Source organism: Salminus brasiliensis, chromosome 11 (genome assembly GCF_030463535.1).
Source record: "Salminus brasiliensis chromosome 11, fSalBra1.hap2, whole genome shotgun sequence".
Taxonomy (NCBI): Eukaryota; Metazoa; Chordata; class Actinopteri; order Characiformes; family Bryconidae; genus Salminus; species Salminus brasiliensis.
The window spans coordinates 13,728,954-13,756,042 of NC_132888.1; the positions used below are offsets into that span (position 1 = coordinate 13,728,954).

The 27,089-nt window shown below is 41.2% G+C and overlaps 1 protein-coding gene across 2 annotated transcripts in view; it reads right to left on the reverse strand.

The window, feature by feature from the left end:
* Positions 1-27,089, reverse strand: part of tfdp2 (transcription factor Dp-2) — a 41,648-nt gene that overhangs the window by 12,574 nt on the left and 1,985 nt on the right. Inside the window, exons 1-7 of one of the 2 annotated variants that reach the window (XM_072691052.1) lie at positions 21,195-21,231; positions 14,451-14,533; positions 13,143-13,206; positions 6,396-6,484; positions 3,284-3,414; positions 2,835-2,882; positions 1,421-1,453 (exon numbers count right to left, since the gene is read on the reverse strand). In XM_072691052.1, the coding sequence (XP_072547153.1) occupies positions 1,421-1,453; positions 2,835-2,882; positions 3,284-3,414; positions 6,396-6,484; positions 13,143-13,206; positions 14,451-14,474 (389 nt within the window). In that variant the 5' untranslated portion in view covers positions 14,475-14,533; positions 21,195-21,231. Of the gene's footprint in view, positions 1-1,420; positions 1,454-2,834; positions 2,883-3,283; positions 3,415-6,395; positions 6,485-13,142; positions 13,207-14,450; positions 14,534-21,194; positions 21,232-27,089 lie in introns of those variants that run through there. The other variant, XM_072691051.1, reaches the window with a different exon arrangement.

Here is a 27,089-nt window from a genome sequence, read left to right on the forward strand (position 1 = left end):
CATGCTTGAAACACTCCACACACTCCTCCAACCGTTCCAGCTACTTCATAAATCAGCACACCTCTGCAATACGTCGGCAGGGCACACATTCATCTGTACAAGTCACTGACTACAGCAGGGGTGTTTCGATCTTATCCGCAAAGGGTCGGTGTGGCTGCAGGTTTTCATTCCAGCCAAGCAGAAGCACGTGTGATTAATTAAAGAAGTGGAATCAGGCGTGCTGCTGGTTGCTTAGAGTGAAAACCTGCAGCCACACCAGCCCTTTGTGGATAAGATTGGACACTGCGGGACTGCACAGACTTTGACAGCTTTCAGACATGTCCAGAACTGCTACAGTAAGTGATCTTCAACCTGCATTATGGAAACAAGAACAAGGGCTCGCTATTCAATTATATATCAGCAAAATAAGTATACAACATACATCTTTAACAGGACTGGGGGGGGGGGGGGGGATGGATAAAGCAGGTTAACAATGAGGTTTTGGAATATCCATTGTAAAATCTCGAGATCATCCAAAATGATACATTTGCGGACTCAGAGCCACAAATGTGCTTGAAAGTCAGGTCTGTGGCAGAAAAGCCAACCATTTGCCCACATATTTGGCATGGCCATCTTTGACTGTGCAGATGGCAGAAAAAAAATTGAGTAAAATCTTTTTTTGTTAAGGAAACTGATAGAAGTAGTAGTATCTAAAAAACGTGCCCATTCCTACCCTGGAGTATCTTTAAGTACTTTCCCTGCACAAACATGGCCAATTCAAAAATCAAACGGATAAATATTAGGTACAACTAGCTAACATCATGTCTAGAACTGCAGTCAATAAGTAATCATCAACCTCACACACATGCCCATACATTTTATTTATAAATATAAAAATGTATATATATTTTTTAATCTGTATATTTATAAATACACATATATATATATATATAAATATAAAAGCACAGATTGCTTTCCTGTTCCATGAGATCTATAGTGAGTCACTGCGTGGTGTAGTATGTGTGGGAAGTAAGACTGCATTGAGACAGCAGTGTGAAAAAAAACAACAACCCAAATGGATCTGCAGCTGTGCTCCTCAGCAACCCCACACAGCATCTGAGCTTCATAAATCCTACTGGGCAGAGAGGTGACAGGCACATAAGCATACGTACACACACACACACACACACACACACACACACACACACACACACACACACACACACACACACACACACACACACACACACACACACACACCCCCTTTCATTAGCACATGGTCACTCTCACTCGAGTCTGTGTTCCCTTCCCCATCTCCACTCTAAAAACCAAGCAAATTATTAGGTTTCCTTCTCTGCTCTTCAGCATTCACATCCCAGCATGCAGCACTGTGCAGAACAGCATGGATCAATACAGCAAGTAAAGAGCAGAGTTTATGTACCTTGACGAGGAGTCACTAGAACACAGTCCATCCCTGCAACACACAAGCACAAATTCATTAGCTAGGATGGGGGAAGCTCAGCAGTAAAATCTAAACACATTTTAATTTATGTTTATTGGGAATTACAGGGATTTTGATGATTTCTAAGGAGCGAATTTCTAACGCAGTGACGCTAAAGGAGTGTACAACTTAGCTATTGGCTAGTCTTGTCTTTGCTCATACATGCATATCAGTGATGTCCAATGAAAAACATTTTTCCATTTTCCGTTTTTTGTTTTTCTCCATGGTTTGAACCCTGTAGCTGCTCTATACTCTATGATAATAATTCTGCATGAACAGCGTTAAGGACATTTTTGCCTGTAAAGCCACCATTTGGGAGATGCATGTTTTTCAGCGTCGATAACCTTATCGTCTAATCGCACAGTTAGGCCATATCACTACATACCAAAAAACTAAAATTAAAAACTAAATTAAAAAAAGGAAAAGAACAGATTGTGATGGGATTTTTAAATCGTCCTACCATTTAGAATAAAGAATAAAAAGAAAGTCCAATGCAACATCTGCGCCAAAGCAGATGTTTTTTTAATAGATTAATGGTTTAAAGAGCTGTTTCTGATGGGGGTCTGTTTTAGTGGTCTGCTGGGTCTTGCACACTTGTTTATAGGTTCCATTTTACAAAAGCCCCCCCTTCTCTTTTTTTATAAATATATATTTTTATTCCTGTCTGTTTTATTCATGTCTTAAAAACAAGGTTATTGCCCATTTGGCTGGAAATAAATAAATGCAGGATAGTCTTAAACTTTTACACAGCTCTGACTGAGTATCAATCATTATCAGTCTAATCATTATGAGGATTTTTTATCATTGTACTCAATCAGATGCAAAAATAATGACTGGATTAAAAATGTACTATATGGTCAGAGACACAGATGTATTTACATTCCTCGAATAACTTAACAGCTGCTTAAAATAAGCAACAGAGATCGCTACTCACATGCTATTCACAAATACTGTTTTGACATTTCTTAAAATCCAAATGTTTAAACTCCTATATCCCTCCCACAAAGTATGGGTAGTAAAACTGCCATTACTGCTTTTAGCACAGTACATGCTGAGCCTTCCCTGACAGTACTAAGCACTTTCTTTTCAATGTTTAATAAACCTGTGGTTGCTGAGAAGCTCAACTGGGCCTGTAAAACCACAGACCTTCTGTGACGTGGAGTCCATAAGAGTAAGACCAGTCATGCTCTCAGTGTGAGACATTGAAATCAGAGAAAATGAGGAATTCTGTTCTCAAAATCCCCCGCTACTCAGAAGAGTGTTTCTCAAGGGTGCCAATAATTGCAGACATGATTGTAGCTTTATAGAGAGAGGATTTTCCCTCATCCTATGGTGAGCATCAGCTGCCACTTACCTATCGGAGTAATAGGAATCTATAAAGTCATGTGTCCGTTTCTTGTTCCTAAAAAAAAAAAAAAAAAGAAAAGAAAAGAAGATTGCGATTAGAAAATGAGAAAATGAATTAAACCAATAAATGTCTAAGACTATTCAATTGGATTCAGGAGCACTTCTCTTGCATAAATATTTAGAACCTTCTAACAATATAAGAAATTTTTAAAACAATGCAATACACATCATTATAGCTGTGCGGCGCTGGAGTAAGGTACAAGAACAAAAACACTGGGCTGTAATACTACAGTGATTGTGGTTTGGCTATTATGGTAGATTGGAGGTCAGATTCCACGAGGCTTCATCTCACAGCTTTTTTCATCAACTTAAATTAGAAATACCACTGTGTCCTCTGTCTCACACCACTGGGAATTCCACAGCACGCGTCAACGTGGGGGAAGGGGACACACTCACCCTGGTGTCCATTCGTTGCCGTCTGGTGGGCGTCCTTGTGTTACCATGGTAGCAGGTGTAGTGTGTGGTGTGAAGGGGCTGCCGATGAGGATGCTTCCTGAGTGAGCCACTCTCTGAGGCGTGCTTATAATCTACAGAGAGAGAAGATCAGAACATCAAGTTAAAAATAGTACCAGGGGTCTTTTAACCCATATGTCTAAGAAAGGTGGGCAATAGGACAGTATTTTATGGCACTGTGATACACAATATGCATTTCTGAACAGTTCATGGGTACCAATACCTAAAAATATTTTGTCAGTTCATTATAAGAAGTGTAATCAGCCCCGATAAAACAGTCAAAACAGTTAAAAGCAAGAAAAATAGGCAAGCTTAAGAATCTGAGCCACTGACAAGGGCTAAGTTGTGATGGCTAGATGACTGGTCAGAGCATCTCCAAAACAACAGCAGGTCTTTTGATGGTTTTCTGGTATGCTGTGGCAGTACTCTTTAGTACTTAAAGAAAAAACAGTGAATCGACGACAGGATCACAGGAACTCAAAGCTCACTGATGCAATCTATGGAGGCTCTACCTCAAAACCTACATGACTTAAAGGTTCAGCTGCTAACATATTGGTGCCAGATACCACAGGACACCTTCAGAGGTCATTTGAAGTCCATGCCTTGAACAGTCAGATCTGCTGTGTCTGTACAAGGGGAACCTACTCAATACTAGTCAGGTGGTGTTAATGTTATGGCTGATAGGAGCAGATATAAGACCATTCCTTTTGAAGATCATTGCTTTTCTCCATGTAATGCTGGGTCTATCCACTCATGATGTAATGCTCTATCCCTCCAGAGACAGTGGCCTACCAAGGACAAGCTAAGGTAAAGCAGATCATCAGTCATTTTCATACTGCATGCCTCCCTCTTCCCCTTCCCTCCCCTCCCTTCCCTTCCTCCGCCCCTCCCTTTCTCTCCTGCGTCCATCCATCCTGCTATGTACCGCAATGTGCTGGGCCTGTTCCATCTCTTACAGACCCCTCTCACATCTATTCGCACTGTGTACAGTAAGCCGATGTGCGAGGGCCATGCTGCTGGGAAGGCTCGACGTTGCACAAATTTGTAAATGGGAAGTCACGCATGTTCTCGCAAACTCACTAACGAGCTCATTAATGGAGTGCGAGACACACAGTGCTCTGTTCTCCACTAACCAGGCTAGAGGGGTTCTCTTCTCCTCCTCCTCCTCCTCCTCATCCCACTCCAAGTTCCCCCCTTTTCAGAGCTCAGCCACCTCCCTTACGCCTCTTGTTCTGGATGTCCTTCCTGACCTCCTCCCCACTCCACATCTCCATCCTGCCCCTTCCTCTCCCCTCCACTGTTCATCTAGCAGAGCATTCCGTCACTTTGCTCATCCCGCAGAGCCCCAGTGACCTCTGCCGTTCACCCTCCCTTCTCCTACCCAGCACTCCCTGCACTTATCCACCGTGCGTGCACATATGCATAATTCAGTGACTCAACTCAGCACCACACACACGCAGAGGCTGCATGAGGGATAAAGCTGAGCGTAGAATGCAGGCAGTGCATAATAATGTGTGACTGCCACCCTCTGGACACACAGTGCACTGCAGGGGTGACTGGAAGAACTAATCACTGGAATTACAACAGGAGTGAAGTTAACTAAACATAAGCCTGAGAATATCTGGTTGTGAATACGAAAGAGGCCTAAAGAAGCTAAAACTATCATATTAAGAAGGTCCAACAAAATACTATTAGTGTTGGATTTGTGGAAACATCTCAAGCTAGACACAGGTCTTTCTTTCATATTTTGAGAGGTGTGTGTTATACACAGCACGCGTCGCATGGCTTTTGGTAAAATGCTCCTAGGGGAATTGCCGGCTTGCTGAGCCTGGAGTGGGAATGATGGGGATGCTATTCTCCCTATTACAGGTCAGTGGAGCTTTAAAATGATATTGAAGCTGTTATTATAAGGTAAAATGTAATAATAACGAAGCTTTAAAATGCATGTTATGAAACAATTCAAAAAATAAGAAGAAACCAATAAGTACAGCAATCAAATACTGAATCAAAAAGCAGCACTGCCTGCAGTAGAAGCAATTATAAAATCCTAAACAATCCTAACTATTCCCTGAATTAGAAATAAGCACTTGCTAAATATGCACATGCTGAATAAGATCATCTACTAAATGCATTAAATGTAAATGGTGTCACAAAGACAAATGTATTCACACCTGGCTTTTTAAGGGGCTCGGCTGACTGCATGCAATTTCACTACTTAAGACTACTTAATAACTTAATAACGACTGACTAAATATCCTATTCACCTTCCAATATGCCAGATGATTCACTGCTAAGCATTCCAAATGAAAGCTCTCCATTTAAAGAAAAGAGTAGCCCAAGAGTTGAGTTCATCCATATCAGTAAAACGGACCCATAATGTCCTTTCTTGGTGCAGAATCAGGAATCATGACTTACATTGCGTACTTGAGAACTCATCTCTTCTCTCCAGCTCTGAGAAGGCCACAGTTTTCGCTTGTAACACCACAATCTCACTAATCAGATCCTTACAAAACCCTGCAAACTCTGTCATATACCTATACAGACTTTTTTGCAGTCTTTAGACTTAACAAAGTGCAGAAGGAAGTGTCAGACAGCAGTTGCTATCGCTTCAGCTGTTACAGCTGTGAGATCCTGCCGTTGTGGGTTTTGCGTTAGCAGGTGGAGAAGAATTGCGCTTAGCTCATTCACCAATCAACAATTGTGCAGTCCTTCACTGCTGTCCGGAACACATCGAGGGCATTCGCGTTTAATATGCGTTCCTGACAGCTTCCAAATTTGGTTTGAGTAAACAGGATCACAACGTGTTTCAGAGACGTGACAAACGAAGATCAGATTACACAAGAGGGTTAGAGCCAGGTGCATGTTAGAGCAAAGGGCTTTGTTAAACTCGGCCCCTGGAATACCTCCAACTATTACAAAGTTCTTTAAGAGTCTATCGGAGTCTATTTTGAGCTGCAGGATCATTACAGGACCTAAATGGGGATGAAATATTGGGTGTATCCAACTATATTCTACTGTTTGTAGATGAGAGATTGCGTTCGGGTAGAGGGCTCACCGTCTGTGCTCCCACATTGGAATTCACTGCTCCTAATGTGATCTTGGTGGCAGGGCTGTAGTTGGAGGCCGTTACAATGGAAATGTTACCTGCATTATAGGGAAAAAAAAGACAACAAAAACAAAATCAGGCTGATGTCTAATATCAGAATCAAAAAAACAATGTGAACAATGATGATAAACTTAGAAGTTGGTTTACATTCAGGTATCCCCCCCTAAAAGTCTGGGACTTTGACAGTACCTGACTGTGTGACAGATTTGAGAGATCTCAAAGGCATTGGGAGGTATTTCCCCTAACGGACTGCAGCTTTGCAGATTAACTTTTGGAAAAAGACAAAGGCAAGAAACAAAAAAACGTAGCAATGCTGAAAAGACTTGAAAGGTGCAGTTCAGTAAGATACACACGCAGCAACAGTGCATGTGACGTACATAAAGGGCAAAGGGAGGTCATTTCCTTGGGGTCTCGGTGTTTGAATGGCAATGCAAATTCCTTCAAGACTGTTGCATATGAATGCAAGGCAATACAAATGGGCCTTACAACATGAACATCCAAGCCAGTGAATGGAATACCCTTTGTGCATATGCCATCAAATATTAAACACACCCACACACTACGCACACTACACTACGCAGATCATGTCAATGCCCAGAAAGGCTAATGCTGCAAACAATTACTGAAAAGCTCATAGGATCCAGCTGTCTTTACACAAAGAGCATCATGGACCATCATCAAGGACTACATAACTTCTAAGATTTCTCCTTCATTCATTACGTTGGTGCTGTGTTTCCTGCAGCTACACCTAACGAAAGCTGCGCTGTTATAGACCTAGTAACAAATACTGCTTATCTGTATTCAATCAATCCGCATCTCTGGGACATTCAAGCTCATGCTAAATGCCTCATATATATCATGTCTAAATGTCAAGCGCATTCCTTAATACATTATCCTAAAGGCCATGCCTACTCATCGTACAGTATATCCTCTTTAGCAGAAAAATGACCAAGCACCAAACAGTGATTTTCAAATGTCTTCCTAAAAAGGCATTACATACGAGATGCATTCAAAAGGTTTGGAAGACAGTTATGAATAATGGAAGACTATTTCTCACAGGCACCATTAGTCAGTTCTGCTGGCCATTACACTACTCACATTTTCAAATGTTACAACAGTTTTAAGATGATAGCATTTGATTTATTACTCATTAAGCCGAGACAGAATCAAATTGTGTGTAGTAGGGGATAGATGAAGAGCATGTCCCTTGATAGCACTCTCAATTCTCCTTTTCTGCAGCTCATTTATTGATTATTTCATAGAGACAACAAATCAGGGACCCCTCTGACCATGACTGCAGCAGAAGCCTTCAACTAACTGAACAGTAGGGGTGTAAAAAAAATAAAAAATAAAATCAATATATCAAAGTATCACAATATTGTTTTGTGATACTGTATCAATTCTCATATGCAGAGTATATTTTTTAATTTATAGTTTACATGTTAAGATTGGTGGCAGACAGTGGTTCATTAACCACTAGACAGCAGTGTTTTGTGAGCCTGTGTTTCGTGTCTTCAGAGCCTGTTTGACAACATAAAAAGACAACTTTTTTTTACTCACATTTTATGAATTTGATGTGTTTGTTGTTTTATACTATTAGTTTTCCTAAAATCTACCCAATTTCCTAAAGAAATTGCAATATATATTACTCTTACAGTATCGCAAGAGTCATAACCCCTATATACTTATATTTATGGCATTTAGCTGACGCTCTTATCCAGAGCAACTTACATAGTTACATATATTACAAAAGTGGGCCATTGCTGGTGTAGCGCACCCAGACTGGGAATTGAACCCTGGTCTCCCACATGATGTAACAGCTCACTGGCAGCTAGTGGTTTTATCTGTTGCGCCACACCAACCACTATCCCTATATTATATTATATTATATATATTATAATATATATATCCCTATATTGTGATATGTTTCATTATTGGCAGATTCTTGCCAAAACACACCCCTAGCAATCATGAGATCCTCCTGACCATGACTGCAGCAGCTAGCTGAACACTACACCTCACGGCTTGAAACCTCACAGTAATTCCAACTCAAACCCAATCAAAAAGATTCCAATTAAATTAATCTGGAGGAGTTATGCATTTAATCAAATCCTGAACCAAATCCTTGTGGGCAGCTAATCAAACAGTGGATGAGCTGTAACCATCATCATCATCATCATCATCATCATTAGGAGCAGTAGGATCATCAGCACAAGAAACGGCATCACCATCTGCATCTTTAACTACAGATCCCAGAAACAAAGTGTTACTAATTTATTCATATGTAGCTTCTTCAGTGTATTTAAATTTGCATTTGAATGCAAGCGCTCTGGTAGAATTAAGCATTCTTCATCATGAACCTCTAGTAGGTCACAAAAAGAAATTAAACTAATATTTCTTACATTTAAAAAAGCAAGGTAGTAAGAAATGCTACACACTAATATTGGTTTAAATTATCCCAAGAGAAACGTGTATCAATATTTAATCTATAGGACTCTCAAAGATGAGCAAACATCCGAGACTTTTTTTTGTGCAATGCTGGGCCGACGGCTGAGCCTGTGTGCATTGGTTAGACACGGCTGCAGCCGGATGGGCCTCAGCAGAGGAATGCGTCCGTGCCTCATTCTATAGAGTAACAATGAGCACTGCTTCATTAGAATACAGCTGAGCTTCAGGCCAGCATGCACCCAAGTGCACCCGCACACACACACACACACACACACACACACACACACAAAGCCTAAATTATAGTTAGATCCAAGTCTGATATGTGCCTTTACCAGCTACAGTTCACATTGCCATCATCTTCCCCCTCTTAAATGGCTAGCAAAACAAACCCACAGAGGAGAGAAGCCATTTAGGACAGTTCTAACATTGAGAGGGGTTGCTAACCTGCAAATAACCTTATTTCACACACTTTAAGCTGCTACAACATATAGCAAAACCGCATACAGACAATATCACAAGACAAAAGCAAGAACCCCACACGTCCGGATGGAGTAACATAGCTATTACAAAGTCAGTTCAAGTTATTTACCTGTTTGTTTCTGAAGAGGAACGAGCAGCACTTCCATACTTCCCACCTTTCTCCCTGTGTCTACCACTCTTTCATAAGTCTACCACTCAATCTTCAAGTTCAGTCCCACACACATACACACACATACACACACAGAAAGAGGGTAGACCACTCCTCCCCTCCCCCTGAGCTTGCTGCTACAGAGGAATTACAGAGTAATGGTGGGGGGAAACAACTTGGGATACCGGAAGGAGCTTGTGCTCACACAGATTCTACCTGCTCTTATTGGATGAAGAGTTTAACTGCTCAAGTGTTGATGTTCAAGAATGACCATGTAAACTGTCCTGACACATAAACTGACTGGGGGACAGAGCTTGTTTGGCACAGACAGATAACTAGATAGATAGATAGAAAGACAGAACTATCTAGAGATATAATCTGTTGTGAAACTGTCAGGAAGCTAGATAAATACATGTCCAAATATTTGTGGACACTCCTAATGAATGCGTTCAGCTACGTTATGCTGCCTACATTTTTTTGACAAAGTGTACAAACACACACACAAACACACTGTCAAGTCCCTGTAGAGAAGTACTGCCAACAGAACAGGACTCTCTAGAGCAGATAAATCATGTCTAAAACCAATCTAGAGCGCTACCAAGTATTGAGCTGTGGGGCATTGGAATTGTGTTATCTGCAATGATGGTGCTCCATCCCATACTTTTGGGATGAGTTGGGGGGGGGGGGTGAGGTAGGATAACATCCTGACTTCGCTAAAGGCTCTTGTTGCTGAATGCAATTAAAACCACACAGCAATTCAACAACATTTAGTAGAAGAACTTCCCTGAACAGTAAACAGTTACTCAAACACAGGCAGGCAGGAGAAACTCTTTAATTCCCTTAATTTCAGAAGAAACAACAAATGGTTTGCCGGTGCCCCAATACTTTGTTCCAAACAGAGTAGGTAGCTACATAGAAAGCAACAGTGATATGTAGCTAGACAGACAAGTAACTAGATGAATAGGTAGCTAGATAAGGAGACAGACACCCTCAACAACTTAAATGGTTAAAGTGGTCATTTGCCAGTCAAATGGCTCATCTACGATTGAGAACCTTCGGAGGATTGAATTACTTTAGGTTTAATATAGCACTAGAACACTACTGACTATTGCTATGAGTCAAATAACCCTTTTGCTATGATTGTACAACAGGCTGACTCAGTTCAGACGTCTATAGTTACTGCCTGGCTTGATTAGAGTACCAGCACCAACCTCCAACAGCTTTGTTAAAGGCCTATGCATACTTAATTGAATGAGGCTACAGTAAGAAGAAAGCTCCTGTGGTTCATTATACAAGGGCAGGCCCTCGAATAACTCACTGTTAAAGATCTTCACAAGCAACAGCACTTTGCAGTTATGCCCACATTACCACCCCCCCCCCCCCCCCCCCCCCCCACCCACCTCCGTCGTCTTTTTAAAAACACCCACAAAACAAGGAGAGGTGACTCATTCAGTAAGACAGTGTCTCTTGAGGAGTTTGTCCTCATCACCCCCACATCTGTTACTTTGTCACAACTGGAGGCAAATCGATCTTTGAAGACTATTATTAAAATAGCAACAGAGGAAGCAGAGACACAATAGAGAAAGAAAGGAGACAGAAGTGGAGCACATGGTTCTAAAAGGTTCTACCAGGGCTTCCAGGCAGGGGCTTAGCACCTCCTCTCTCACGCTCTCTCACTGGCTTTTTCTCTCTTCCCCCTTTTGTTACCATTCAGAAGAAACTTGAGAAGCCAGTGAGACCTTGCCGAGCGAGCGCAGAACGAGTCCACCAGTATGGGAGCACACACATACACACACTCTCTTCTCTCCATTCACAGGAAACCCAACTGCCTGCTCAGTACCTCCACCCCCCACCCCGCCAATCCAACCAACCAGACACATGGCCATGTAGAGTGAGATGGGTAATCACTTGGTCTGGCCTGACAGGAACAGTGGGAAAACTCCAGAAATCCTAACAACTAAAACACATCACGACATGCACAATAGACCTCAGGGCGAAAGCTGAAAGCAACCCCTAAACACACACTCACACAGGCTAAAGAGATCAGACCTCGTCAAAATAAAGGTTCAAGCATGTGCCTGCTTCTTTCACACACATAAACATACTGCAATCATAAGAAGGATGTAGACACAGGACATTTCCTGCATACAGGAAAAAGGAAAATATGTGCAACAGCTTATATTAAGCAAAAAGGTTCTACATACATCCATCTATAAAAGGATGAGAAGAACCAACATTAGGAAGCCTTTAAACACCTGAAGAGATCTTTGAGCTGCCATGACTCTATTCAGATCTATGGTCTGTACTAAGGAACGCTTGAGGATCTCTCTTAAATGAGGTGTAGGCCATTCCACACTCCCCCATATAAAACATCTGAGCTTTCTCAGCTTCTACTTGATTTTATCATCAAAGCAAACAGGACCAAAACAGACTTCCTCTGTGCTGCTGAACAAAGCCAGAGACATAATTTTACAGCACGCTTACAGTTTATCTAATCGATCAAGACTGAAGCATTCTGAGCATGGCAAACACGCAGCAGCGGATTTTCCAAAACCTTTACATGGATTACCACATTTCTAGATTCTGGATGTCACACTATTGGTATCATTAATACCAAAATAGTTTGGGAAGGCCACTTATATATCACTGTATAGTGACCTATACTTTTATTTACCATATTTATTGTAGATATACACAGTCCTATTTATTAAATTAACTCAGCCCATTATATCAGCTCCACATACCATATAGGAACACTTTGTAATCCATCCATTTTCTGTATACTTTGTTAGCCTCCTTATATCCTGTGCACCCTGTCAATGGTCAGGACCCAGTAGGAGCACCATAGAGGAGGTATTATTTGAGTGGTGGGTCATTCTCAGCACTGGAGTTACACTGACTTGGTGGTGGCGTATTCGTGTGCATTAAGCTGATATGAGTGGACACCGGCAGTGCTGCTGGAGTTCTTAAACACCTCAGAGTCACTGCTGAACTAAGAACAAGCCAACACCAACCTGTGGTTTGGAACTCTGCAGTTTCAATTAAGTCAGCAGAGCTTTCGCGACTTTTATGTACTATGCTTTGAGCTCAGCACTCGGCGACCCCACCCTGTAACTTTACATGGTACAAGGAGTTGCTGTGGTTCCTAAACGCCTTCAATTTTCAAGAACACCACGGAGATGATGGTGGTTTATTTAGAAGGGAGGAAATTTCCCCCCAACTGACTTGCTGCAACTGTGGCATCCTATGACAGAATCACAAATACAATTCAGTGAGCTCTTTAGAACGACCCATTTTCACTAATGTGTACAAAGGCAGACTGCATGTCTAGCTGCTTGATTCAACACACCTGTGGCAATGAGACTGAAACACCTGAATTTAGTCATTAAGAGGTGTGGCCCACTACTTTTGTCCATATAGTGTGTGCACTGTAACCTGTTGCTTCTTCTCTCTGTTATTACTCCAGAGTAATGTTATGCTGAGAAATCAATCCACAAAGACTCCAACCTTGCTGTATATATGTCAAACACCAGTAATCAGGCAAGCAAAATGACCACTTTGGAAATAGCACACCAGTTCTAGCTATACGCCACTAGAGGAATTACAGAACTATACTTTACCTTTTGGTAGGTTCTGGGTACTCAGAAATGCCTTTAAATCAGCGCAAAGAGGTGAAGCGCCAACCTGAAAGGAATAAACATAGGAATAAGTGATTATTAGTCAGCCACTACAACTTCAAAAACCTTCCAGTTATTACTACTACACTTTAAAAAGAGACAGAATTACAGGATAGTATGTGTGTTGTCGGTTGTCACAAGCGTTTTAGGCTAATAAAAACACAAATATGTAATTTTTGCCCAATTTCTGCTATGACCCATTGATCACTGGTTCGAATCCCAGGACATGTGGCCCGCTATCAGCAGCCGGAGCCCGAGAGAGCACGATTAGCCTTGCTCTTGCCGGGTGGGTAGATGGTGCTCTCTCCCTCTCTCATCACATCACTACAGTGTGATGCTGGTCAGCAAGGGTGTCTGCTAGCCAATGCATCAGAGTTGGGAACCCGGTGCTTTCCTCAGAGCATGGTGTTGCATCGGCAGCCGTTTGAAAACAGGCGGTGGCTGGTTGTGCATGTGTCAGTCCTCACCCTCCCAGTGTCGTGAGCATTACATGTGATAGGTGGAGTGTACTAAAGAGTGGGTTGGGTAATTGGCGATCTAGAAAATTGGGGAGGACAACTGGGTTTAAAACAATCAAATAAACTTGATTTTAACAGCAACAGCTTGTCCCATCCTCTGTTAAAGCTCTCTCTACCACATACATTCTGTTAAATTCTCTCTACCACAGCACTCATGTGAGAGTACTACATTTGGTATTACTTTTGTGTCACTCTACCCAGCAATGCTTCTTACCTCCAGACGCGTTTTCTGAAACACGTCTGAGCAAAATGAGCAACTTAGTTCCACTCAGTCAGCAAACAGAAAAAAAGCCTACAGATGTCAGTAGAGTTTACGGAGACATCCATTCATTAGGCTGGAAGGTCACAGAGGTCATTGTTACATCAATCTGACACAATGCAAACTGACTGAAGACAAAGACACAGAGCCACAGAGGGACGTCAGGATGAGCAGTGAACCCGCATTAAAGGTAAAAGCAAAAGTAAAAGTGAGTGCAGCAAACAAAACATTGTAAACGAAAGAAAAGAAAACGTAGACCTAACCGGGCAGGAGAACAGAGGGCGGGAGGGCAAGAAGTGAAAGGTTATTAGTGATCGACTAACACATCAAAAGACTTCTCCAACAAATTAAACCCCATACATAGTAAACATAGGTGCATTTATTACTAGTATCCTCTCCATGTTCTAGCATTCCCACGTTTGGTAAATTAATAAATAAATAAATAAATTAATTAATTAATTAATAAATACTCACTGTGTTGGCCATCATATAAGACATATGATGGAGCTGTTTCTTCTATTCACCACCTCTCCAAACTCTCAGAACGTCCCGGTCTCCTGCAGACAGAAGAATGCGAACACTAGAAGATATGCGTGTGGCGTGTGTAGTGCAGTCATTGTTTGTGACAATCATGTTGACAATAATTGACAGGACAATGGATCTTACAATGAAAGAACTATATTACAGGAGAGCACTCAAGTGGAAGTACTGCAAGTTAAAGAGAAGGAAAGTGACGGAGGATAATTAGAGGAAAGACAGAGGACGAGGGTGTGTCCTCCTCCCCTCTCTTTCACCGCCCCCACCGAGTGTACAAGTATGTATGAGTGTGTAAATATGTGAGTGGGCAGCATTTCATGCCACAGGTTGTTCACCTGTAGAGACATTTCACACAAGCTCACTGATAATTTAACCAAAAAAAAAAACAAAAAAAAAAACATAATAATTGTCGCAGATTTATATTTTTGAAACCTGAGATCCTTTTATTACTGTGGTATAGGTGGCCTCTATCCCCTTAGCTTATATGAGCACGTGTCTCATGGAGTCTCTATTGCATCTGAATGAGAGTTTGAAGAACCTCAACCTTCACTTGGCGTAAAATGTTCCTTACCAATGTGAAAGTTCTTCACATGCAGACCTCACTACAAATATGGAACAGAAAGGGAATCAAAAGTGGTTCCATTGGTCAAAGAAGCCCACTGCTGTAACAAAGGAACAAGCGATATCATAGGCTACGATAACATACTAGTAGACAGCAGGCTGGTACAGAGTAGGGGTGTGCACAGGTGCTTTAGTGTTTAAGTACTGAAATTACTACTAACTGATAAGGTCAGGTAGACAAGACACAACCCATCAGTAAACTCAAGCCCTGTGGAGGCTGTGAAGTGCTGCTCATTTTAAACGTGGCTGTAAAGCACAACAATTTTCCCTCAAGCAGGTTACATTGTTTATGCTACAGTACAATATGTGCACTAAGCAAGCAGCCAAGGTCATAATTAAGAAAAAAAAAAAAGATAGAGCAGCAGTAACTAAGGTGTCATTATAGTGCCTGCAGCATTAAGGCCACTCCAGCGACACTAGCTCACATTAGCTAGAACCAAAAAAGCGTCAGTTCTAGCTTGGTCCTCAATTTTGTCTTGACAATCTCCAAAGAGAATCAGCATTTTTTTGTACTAGCTCTTTCCAAGCACCCTTTGGCTCTCTTTCAACACCATATTAATCATGCCCTCGCCAATTTCAACTGAAAAGTCAGAAGTATGCCATACCTACCCAACCTACCCAAGACAAGCGGCTACTTGCAGCAGAAGGGGAGTTTTCCTTTATTTAAAACACACGCAGCTTTGCTCTGCTAGCATTAGATTTTCTTTTTAAGCTTGATCCACAAATGTAGCCTATATAAAAGGTAGTCAATAAGTGGGTGAACTGACTAAAAGCTTTTACTTTTGGTGTTGTTAGCCACAAATCCATGAGCTCGCTAACTAGTTAACCAGAATAAAAATGAAAAACAAATGTTTTAGCCTTGGTTTTCTGCTATGGTTTAAAGACAATCTTGTCTGATATTTCTTTTTTTTTTTTAAGGGAAATGTGTCGGGTCATGATCATTTCTAATAAGTACTGTTGCCGAAGTACACATCTGTGTTTACTTAACCTCTCGCCCCTCTGAGGGATCAGAAACTCAACTTAGCTGAAGTTAATAAAGTAATAGTGCAGGAGACTCTCACATGAGGAAAGTGGACGAGGGCTTGTTAAAACCACTATTAAAATGAGGGGTCCTTTTTAATTCAACCAGTTTCAGCCTCAGTGCACCAACTTACACTGTTTGCGTGTGAAACTCTTCACTGTGATTAACTGAATATTCATTCATTATAGATACTCAAACATCAAAATGAGTCAAGGCTAGTTTCTGAATATTTTATCAGACACCAAAAAAATAAACGCAGCTCTAACGGACAGAAAAAAAATACATTTCCTAAACACGATGCAAATTCACCACCTGCAGAAGGCAAAAGTTGTAAAGGGTTTGTTCCACTTAAGTCACTCTGTTTGCACTCCTTTTATGCACCTGCTGCCTGTTTGTGTGTGTGGCTGCACAGCTGCTTTAAGCCTCAGAGGAGCGATGTCTGATGAATAATCATCCCTTCCATTCAGCCAAGAGACGGCCTTTTCACATAAAATAATACCATTAGACTTAATGAACCAGGCCATTTTTCATCTACGCAGAAAGAAGACGACGTTGACAAGAAGTACATTAAAAAAAAAAAAGAAGAAGAAGAAAAGGTAATGGTAGAATAAGCAACTGCAATAAGCAACTTTCCAGAAAATGTAGTTTACAAACATACAAACTAGTGTTAAGACTGCTGACAAGCTTAAAAAGGCCACTACCACAGGTAGCAAGCACTGGGTGCAACTACATTCTGCCCATAACAACTTCTGATACTGGCTTCAAGATTCAATATTATATTGAATATTACAATTCTCACATTTTTATTAACATACATTTTATATCCAGACAATATCTGGATATACTTTAACCGATTCGGTTTACACTTGTGAGTGAAACACGTCCCCGGTGTCACCAGATACGACCTGATTTTACTTTCCCACGTAAAAAGCACACCAACCCGCACATATTTTTTATTTTATATATTTTACCTTCTGTAAACAGCTTTTGTTCCCCATCAAACTTATCCTGCTCTATGAGACTAAACAGTTTAGCATAAAGGCAAACTCACACCAAGTAAGGAGGAGTATTTTCTTGACCACCAGAGTGATCTGATCTTAATCTGACTGCAATGCGTCTTGGGAAATATTAACTCCTAGCTTTTCTTGTGGTGAGTAAAAGCTGAACGTGATCCAGCCATCAAAAATGCTCGCTAACACCAGGTGTGAACAGGCCCGAAAGCGCTCTGTTCCACAGTGTTTGGCTTTGCATGGCACAGAGAGAATTGTGATGGCTTTAGGAGTATCCCTATGATAATGATAGGTCTGCTTGCAAGTGAAATGACTCAAACATCAAGTATTTCAAGGACTGTGTATCACCACTCTTTGACAGTTGTAGGTTGTGTGTGTGGAATTACACAGCGTTTACACACAACAGGCTACACCAGCTACCTCAGGGTAAACTATACAACACTAGATGGAAGAAACCGAAAACTTGCATGACTGTATGCAACACAAATGAAAAGAAACCTGGGTTCGCTTTATATGCCTTTTTGGGTACTGTTGCGCATTTCCCGAAATAATGAACTTGTGGAAATGGAAACAGAGAAGCCTCAAAAGTGTGTGTGTGGATGAAGTCTGTATCCTGATATATTAGATGTGAATGAGATGTAGATCTTTGGAATCTGACTGTAGACAGGTAAAAGCAAAGCAACTCTTTAAGTGAGCTAAATCAACCAATCAGATTCTCTCCTGCTTTTAATACTCCAGCCAAATGTGTGTGCGCGCGCACGTCTCTCCGTGGCCAGTCTGGGTGAGGAGAAGCATGGGAGAGGCATAAAGCCGACAGCTGGTGAGCCTGGCTGTGTCAGAGGGGGAGAGGGAGAATGCAGTGAGTAGATGAAAAGGCCCTGCTGCCCAGCGGCCCCCACCCATATCCCTACAGCCCCCTGCCTGAGACACACATAAAGGCCTTTTGTCCTGCAGGGGAGAGGCCGAACAGAGGAACCTCGAAGCCCTTCAAAGTGGCTGGAGGTCTCCCCTTTTCTCAATATCTTCCCTTTCTTTATCATTCTCACTCTCTCTCTCCCTCGCACTTTTCCTGAATAAGAAAGAGTCCACCCCCCACATACAATGGAGCACTGGACACAATGGGTTAAGTGCACAGCATCAAAGACATGACACCAGAGACAACTTGTTGCTGACTAAGAAGTGGCAGCAGCTGTAGCTGCTAAGCAGCTCGGCCTAAAACTATATTTTGATAAGCGGCGCTAATGACACTTTTTGCTTTGCTAGACATTCTGACGTCTTACCTTTAGTTATGCAGTAATCACTCCAGACAGCAGCGCCATTTAAATCTCACCATTTAAGACCAGCACATGTATGTGACTACAGTGGGTCTTTGTCTGCTTTTAGGGTGAAAACCGGAGTACAACTACAATCAAGGGCACAGTTCTGCACTGCATCATACTTGGAGTTGGGTAATATTAGGGTGTATTATGTAATATGTATATAGGGTGTAATATGTATATTAGGGAGAATCTAAGTACTAGAAAAGATTTTAAAAAACTGCCACGCAAAGAACTTAAAAATAACAACTTTTAGAGTAGAAGGGAAATTTTTTTTTATTATTTTTATATTTATTTATGTTATTATTATTATATTATTATTTTAATTCCAAGTACGTTTGGAGCATTTCTATTGGTCCATTTGTCAAGAACTTTTGTTTCAATGTTTAAAAAAAAACAACAAAAAAAAAAAACTGCCAGATTATTTATCAAAAAGAAGAACAAAAAGATAGTTGATAATGGTTCTGCTTTTAGCACAGCAGTCTTTTCAATAAAAATCATTATTTTGTTTTTGGCTGGCAGTTATGATGATAAATCTGATATTAATAAATCTACTAGTGCATTTTGTTCACATGTCAAAACACTGTTGCACGCTGTAAAAAGGCATTTAGTACCCTGAAATATTATTTTTGCTACCTATCTGTCCTTTCCAATATCCAGCAATAACAGCGTTCCAGTCTTACTGCAGAACGTGAAAAAGACAAAGTGAACATCGGCTCTTTTTTGTGAACCTGAACATAATTGTCAGTAATTACTGGGCATGGGCTTTTTTCATTGTATTTCAGTTCCTTCACTGCAGAAAATGAGGGAAATGTGGTGTCCTGTGCTTTTAGTTTTGTTCCACAATGCGAGAGTCAGATCACTCAAATCTTACACTAGCTCACAACAACCAGATGATAATGAATAAATAAAACTATGCCACTGATGATTCACACAGCAACTGCATAAATACTCAGTTGCAGCTACACACAATCTTTAGTCACGTCAAGCATTTAATATAAGTGCATCTGCAAACTTTAGGAAGCCTTGCCTGATTCTAGATTACGGACCAAAATGTTATACAGCTCAGCTTTCCATAAAAGCTGTTACTAAAAGAGTGAGATTTTATTCAAGGCACTAGTAGTCTGTCACCATGGATAAATGTCAAATGCTGATCTGCCCAGGTGTACCCATTCCGAATGGCACTTCTGGATCAGTCCTAGTTTTTGAATGACATGGATGTAAATAACAGTAAAGGCTGATTTGTAAACGTTTTATAGGGCTGGACACTCAAACGCAAACTTTAGTTTTGTTAAAAGTCATTTACAAAACCACAGACATTGATTACAAGATCTTATCTAAATTCTTCAACCCATTCCAACATGGCATGTTTGAACTTCTACACAGAAATGACATTCTTCAGAGTCACAGCACCTGATGTTTATCACATGCCTTCATGTGAAACCGAGCTACACAGCTAAAAAGGTACATAGGTGAAGTCAGTATGTTGCCCTGCACATATTTGCAAGGACATTCCTACATATGCAAGGTGAACAGGTGAAATGCATTATTAATCACTGTAAATATTTTTTAGAAAGAAGCAGACATTCTTGTGAACAGAAAAGGACAAAAATATAGGTAGTATTTCTAGGCTGAATTGCTGAAAGTGAAAACTGACTACCTTACACCACTGCATAAGATTTGTGTGATTACTGCACTCTTTGCATGCTATTATTTTGTATATTTTTTATCCCATTTTTTATTTGATTTTATTTATAATGCTGTATTGTTTTAGGATTTTTACTTCCGTCATGTCCTTTTTGCTTTCTCACAACTTTTGCAGAGCTGTAATGTTTGACTTTCCCGGTAAGATAAAAAAAAGTGATCTATCTGTACATCTTAATCCATAATCTAAAACTTCCTATCACACATAAGACCATGCCATTGCTGCCCATAAATAGCAGACATCGATCTACGCAGGCTTTAATTAGGTATCTAAACATCTAGGAACATTTTAGACAGATTTACCCAGAGTTCAGCATATGTTTATCTTTCAGTCTGCTTCAGATCAAAGACTTTTTGGGACAAGCCAAACACTCCAAATGTGGGTGCTCTGTAGCGCAGTAAGCTAATAATCACATAGTGTTTATACACATATAAGCTGCTTGTTCGGTTAGTTTAGAAAAGCATATTCTGGTTATTTTAGCTAGTTTGGCTAAGCAGTGTTACAGCCGGCTTGTTAGAATGCTTCTTCTCGTTTCATGCAGTCACATGTTTCTCTGGCCTGGAGGATATCATGGAATGGTCTTAAAAATATGCAAAGAAATAAGCCTATAGACCTTTGGATCCTGTGGAGGAGAACAGCTGGTTAACTATTTTACAAATGTTTAAATATTTGACAAATTGACTTGAATTAAGGAGCCAAGTCAAGCAGCCCTACCATAGGGTTAAAACACAGACAAATGTATAAAGAAACCCACTGGTGCCTTAAACACTCTGCTATTCTACAGCAACAATCAATACCATGAAACATTGGTTTAAATTTAAACATCTGTCCAAAGCCAACCATTCAATTTAAAGCAAATATCATTGATAATCAATATGATTTTAAAGCTGCTGTGCATTCTTAACCAATCTGGTGATGTTGTTAGGAAATAGTGTGTATTACTATGCCCAAATTCTTTTCCTCTCCTTTCTGGGCTGTTGCCTAAAACACAGACTCAAGGCTGCTGACCTGGAAGAGGTGACTCTGCTAGAGCCGTGGTCTGGCAGCACTAGAGAAGAACAATGCCATCAAGGGGGGGTGGTGAGAAACACTGGCTGAAGCTACTGTGTGGACTGCTGGGGGTCACTCTCTGTGAGCCTAGGCCGAAGTACAACAAAACAGAAAATGGCAAAAGCACTTTAAAAATGTTTCGCACACCAACGTCACGACTTGCTTTCCCTGCTGTGGATGGAAAAATGAACATTAGCAATAATGTTTTCAACCCCAATACCAATTTTGTGGCCCGATATGATCATGGTGCTTTAATGTTGAGTACTGGCAGACAAAGTCTGAGCTCACATTTGTCTGTTAGTTCATAGAGAACAGAGATCCACAGTAAGCACATCATAAATAATGTGCACATTTTACATAAATATGACCGTTTACACAGCGATGCGCAGTTCTCATGAGCAGCTTCATGCAGCTCCACCAAAGTTACATAGTGCAGTAGCAGCATTCTGGCCCGAAACGACATTGACAAGAGACGCTATTCTTCGTATTGCAGTCAGGGAGCCAAATGGTACGATTGCTACAAAGCAACACTTTTATAGACGTAGGGGTTTGGCCGATCTGATGAGTTGGCCACCAGTCACTGCAAAGCTGTGTTTGAGTGGTGTCGGATCCTGGGAAATACAGTTTGTACCACCTGCAAAATGCACTCAAACAGCCAATGAAGTGGTATGTACAAACGGGACACTCATGAGGCTGGGTATCAGAAGTTTTCCTTCCCCCACCCCATCAGAGAAAAATGCATTATGCATGTGCATTTGTATTAGTTTTTAACAATCTTTTTTTTTTTTTATTAACCTTAAGCGTTTAGCTGACTAATACAGTTTCATCTGGTTTTATATGTCTCAGTATTTTTTCAGTTTTTATAACAGAGAAGAAGCAGGCAGAGTATCCTACAGGTCTGCATGCCTAGTGGGCGGATCTTCCAACAAGCACCTGACCGGAGTGAAGTTGTAAATTTTAGTTAACCGTCTGGTATTTACAACCATCCGATGAGCACTGAAACACAGCATTAGTTCTGAATGTACAACACTTTCATACTGGAAGCAGCTCTGCACAGCAACAAAAAGAAGCTAGACATGTCTGCAATGTTTTTCATTTTACACGAGGCTGCTCTAACCATGTTTTGATGAAAGGCAGCAGGCTCAAACGCAGCAGAAGCACTGCAGTTCTACTCTACAAACATCTGAACCACTTGTTAGCTGCTCAAAGTTGAGAACGTGCCTCACTGCTGACAGTATACCTTTAAGGCACTTGAGGACAAAAATAAAGAAATAAAACAAAGGACTTGGATTTGGATCAGGCTTAGTTTGACTAACACCCATTCATTAAAATCAGCTCATTTTCTCTATTGGCAGTCTGAAGTGGTGGTTAAGCCACCAACAAGCCAACAATATGATGGAGGAAGTCACAGGCTGTGTAGGTAACGAGCTTTAGAAACAGAGGGGTTATGCTAAACGGGGAGGGAAAGGGTTAACTACAGCTTTTATACTCCACTAGCCTGAAGGGGCGAGTTGTGAAAGGCTAAGATCCACTGTGGTGGGGTAGTGTGGGGTGGGGTGGGGAGAGTTACACTGAATTCGAGAGGGTGGCAGTGTTGGGGTGCAGCATTCTGAGATGGACCTTCTCTCTCTCTCTCTCTCTCCCTCTCCCTCTCTCTCTCTCTCTACTCCATGACCCCTTCCATCTGTCACTAGCACAGCTCAGTCTGTCACCAAGGCAACGGGGTCACCCTGTATTATCATAAGACAGGGATGTACAGGCCATTTATTATATGCTGAGGCAGTGCACTGAGTAGCATGAAAATACAGGGGTGTTTTTTTTAGGGTTTTTTGAAGACATTGAACAATTCATCAGCATCTGGGGCTGATTTTCTACACGTCAACATAAATGCAGCTAAAAGTGATCTTAAGGCTGTATGGGTTCCATTATTAGGTCATGGTGAGTGACCAGGAAGCCCTTCACTTCGACAGGGCAGCTGATTAGCATTGGATGCACAGAGGACAGGAGGGGGAGGACACAAGGGGGAGGACACTGGGATTAGGTCAAGTCCCACACAAAGGCAAACTCACATGCTGTATCACCCATAGAGGATATACACCAATGAGCCACGAACAATAAGACCTAATATGCTGATGGTTATCTGCATGCCACCCAAACAGGTCACTCTACAAGACCTATAAAGGTGCTCTCTGGGATGTAGCATCAAGATGTTAGCATCAGATCCTTTAACCCCTAACACATACCCTCGACACAAATCCAGAACATCCTACAGGTAAACAGCACTGCTTCAAGGTACAGTCCAGATGCTTTTATGTCTATTGTAGGCATGTTTGATGGTCGACAGGGGTTAGAGTGGACACTCTGCATAGTCTACACATATGTTACAAGGTACTGCAGTTCTCATCACTTACAATTTCTGAGACTTCTGAGTCACAGTAGTGCTTTTGTTGGTTCCACTCAGATGAAATGCTCACAAATCGATGAGCTAGCAGCCTCCAATGCCCTGTCACAGGTTTTGGATTTGTCCCTTCAGATCACTAGGTCATTAGTTAACCACTACAGCTCACTAGAAGCATCCCACAAGCCTTGTTGTTTTGGAAATGTGCTGATCCAGACATCTGGTCATATATAAAATTTTGCCCTTGTTAAAGACGCTCAGGTCTTCACACCTGACCATTTCTCCAGCATTCAACATGTCGACTACAAGAACCGACTGTTCAATTATCATTAACAGTCTAAAAAAACATACCAGACCTTGACATGTGCCATAATCAATGACCCCCCTTTTACCCCTGGCCACTTCATGTGACTAGTATCTGGATTGTATCCTGACAGTGATTGCTGTGTGGGATGACTATTATTACTGGGTGTTTTAGTTGTTGAATGAGTCTTGGAGAGATGGATGCTTTTACATTGCAAGCATGAGCCTCAAATGCAGACCACCTTCTGAAGTTTTTCACCAGGTGTAAACAAGGTCAATGTCATCTACAAGTGATCTTAACGGGAAAAAGTTCTACATATAAATGCATGTTAGTTTTCTGGACTAGGACTGGGTGATGGTAAAAACATTCCATCATGATATTTAAAGACATTTTCACAACACATGATATTTATCAGGATAGACGTGACCACAGACAACTAAATCCAAACTAATCACAATACAATAAAATATTCTCATATTGCCCACCTCTATTTCAGACCATTGGCTTCACCCATCATGTAATGTTCACACAATGTTAAAGAGCAGCTGACATTTTTCATAAATAATAAACCAATAAAATAACGGCCAATCAATACAATCAGCTTTACGTTCTACAATGAGAGCTTTTTTATACTGTAAGTAGTTCTGTTTTTAGTAACTTCCAGGGTTTGCCAACATTACTGCAATACAGCTAAAGCAAGAGTTAAATAAACCAAAGAAAGCCCTGGTTTAGTAAGGTTATCTTGCAATATCCTGCACATATCTCCACCTAATGTTGATCTTTGCATCATCAAGAGTCCTCGGGAAAGCCTACAGACACCATAAAAAGCAGCAGTCTTGAAAACTCCCAAAGGAAGATCCCAGGGGCCTTATTAGGACACTGTGCAAAAAACAACCTGGCTTTTATTTGGCAACAATCTGGGGTCAGTATGAGTTTAAGATGCAGATGTCCAGGGATGTAACTGTAAACTGGATCAAACAGGTTTGCGTGATGAGGAAATTTAATACCAGAGCTACTGCGTCTTAGACGGGCACGTGTAACGTTGCAGTGCAAACTGATGTGCTACGTTCTCTCTCTCTCTCGCTCGCTTGCTTAGGCACATACGTACATACTAACACACAAACAAAAGAGACAGAAAAAACAGTGCCTGTACGTCCCATGGGACGTCATGGTGACACTAGACCATGCAGAGCTGAGAAAGACAGCTGGGAAATGGCGCCAAAAGGGACACATGGTCTTCTTCTGGCCCAGTGTCACTCACGCATAAACACACAAGCCCTATATAATGCTCCTGATTTACTTTAATATCACGTGACAACCAAATTAACGGCATGAAAATAATACCCAACACAGACAATACTACCCAACTTTTCTCTTGTAAATTCTTTCCCTGAGGTCATAACAGTTTATAACAGTTTATGCACCGCAATTCATTTCTAGCCTGTCTTATCCTTTAGAATTTAACAGCTGGTACTGGTCCCTGTGTCTTTAAGACCAATATATGTAAATGAGCTCTGTTCTGACTGGCTGACCAGTATTGTGCCTCATTCAAAAAGCAGACTGGGCTGAAATAGCTTCAGCGTGAGGGGCAGGACTAGGCGGGGCTGCTGTACACTCAAAAGTAAAAAAGGTCCTTTAACCTGTATCAAGATTGGAACTAATTTTTAGTGCTACATAGAAGCAGTTTTAAGGTTTCCCCCCCTAAACAACATTTTCAAGAGGTTTTCTCTGTATCTGAAGAACCATTTAACCAGGAAAAGAACCATTTAAGCATTCAAACAGTTCTTCGAGGTGTTGATGTGTCTGGGTAGAACCACTGTCTTTACTAGAGAACTCCTGAAGAACTATATTTTAAGACTGAATGGTAGAATATGTTTGAAAACTACTGTTAATTTAAATTAGACTGTGTGGACTGGGGAGCGAATAGCAGATCTAAATGTTCTAGGCCTGCATGAAACTGTTCAATTTAAAAGGATCTTTAGGAACCAAATGAGGTTCCTCAATGGCATCATTCCAAAGAACCCATTTTGACAGCCTTTTTCAAGGGCTCAATAAAGTCATGCCCAACCCCGATTTGCCAACACTCAAGTGTTTGGCAGCCAAGGCTGTGCACTGGTGAAATCTGCCCTTCTTCTGCCATTTCTCTCCGCATACAAACGCAGACACGTTCCCGAGGTGCTAAGTATCAGGAAGGGGGGGGTAGAGACACCTGTCACTCCACGAACTCCTGGTGGGGGGCTCGTTTCCCCTCCCCTTCACACAAGGGATTAAATGTACAGGCTGTTGACTGTTTGCATAGGACCAACAGATGTCTGCTTCAAATCGGACAGTCTGCCCTCCACATTCAGTACAGTAGGCAAGTCTGAAGACACAGACATTACTCATAATCTTTCATCACTAATACACCAAATACCTCCTTAAGCACAACTCAAAATCCTAACAAAAGGTCCTCCATGGTCAAACCAACCAGTTTAAAAACCTTACACATGCTTGTACACATCATCCTGTACATGTTCAACAAACCAGACAGCAAAGCACACAGCTTGTAAAATGAATATTTAAAATCTTGGAAAGATTTCCACATTTGTTTTCAGTTGGGAGGAAAAGCACAGCTGTGGTCTGTCGTTAAAACCCTATGGGCTTGATTCTTGGCTGAAGTGTCCTGCAGAGAGCTCACGTTTATAAAATGTTCATTATCTATTGCTGAATTCTTAAACTGGGCTTGAAAATCTGTGTCTTCATGGCTCATGTTTATGGTAGATTTCACAGGTAATCTGTGAGTGTTCAGAGCACTGCCAGTATTCCCGTTTGGCATCCTAAGAGCATTTGGTTGACTCCAGGTATTCACACAACACAGAACACACTACTCCAATGTGTAAAATACAGATAATTCACAGCCTCCTGGCGGGCAACTGTGCTCCACATCTGGCTCATGTACCAACTGAAAGATCTATTTATGAGGCGATGGTCATAAAGAGACTGCCTCTTACATCATATTAATATAGACCACATGTTAGCACAGAGATACAAGCAAACAAAAACTGCCTTGTGAGAATCCAAATGAGGCCCTATCCACAGACCCTTATCTGCCATTAAATTTAACTGGCCAGCTAAATAAGATCCTGGACAACTAGCTCAAATTGATCCCCTA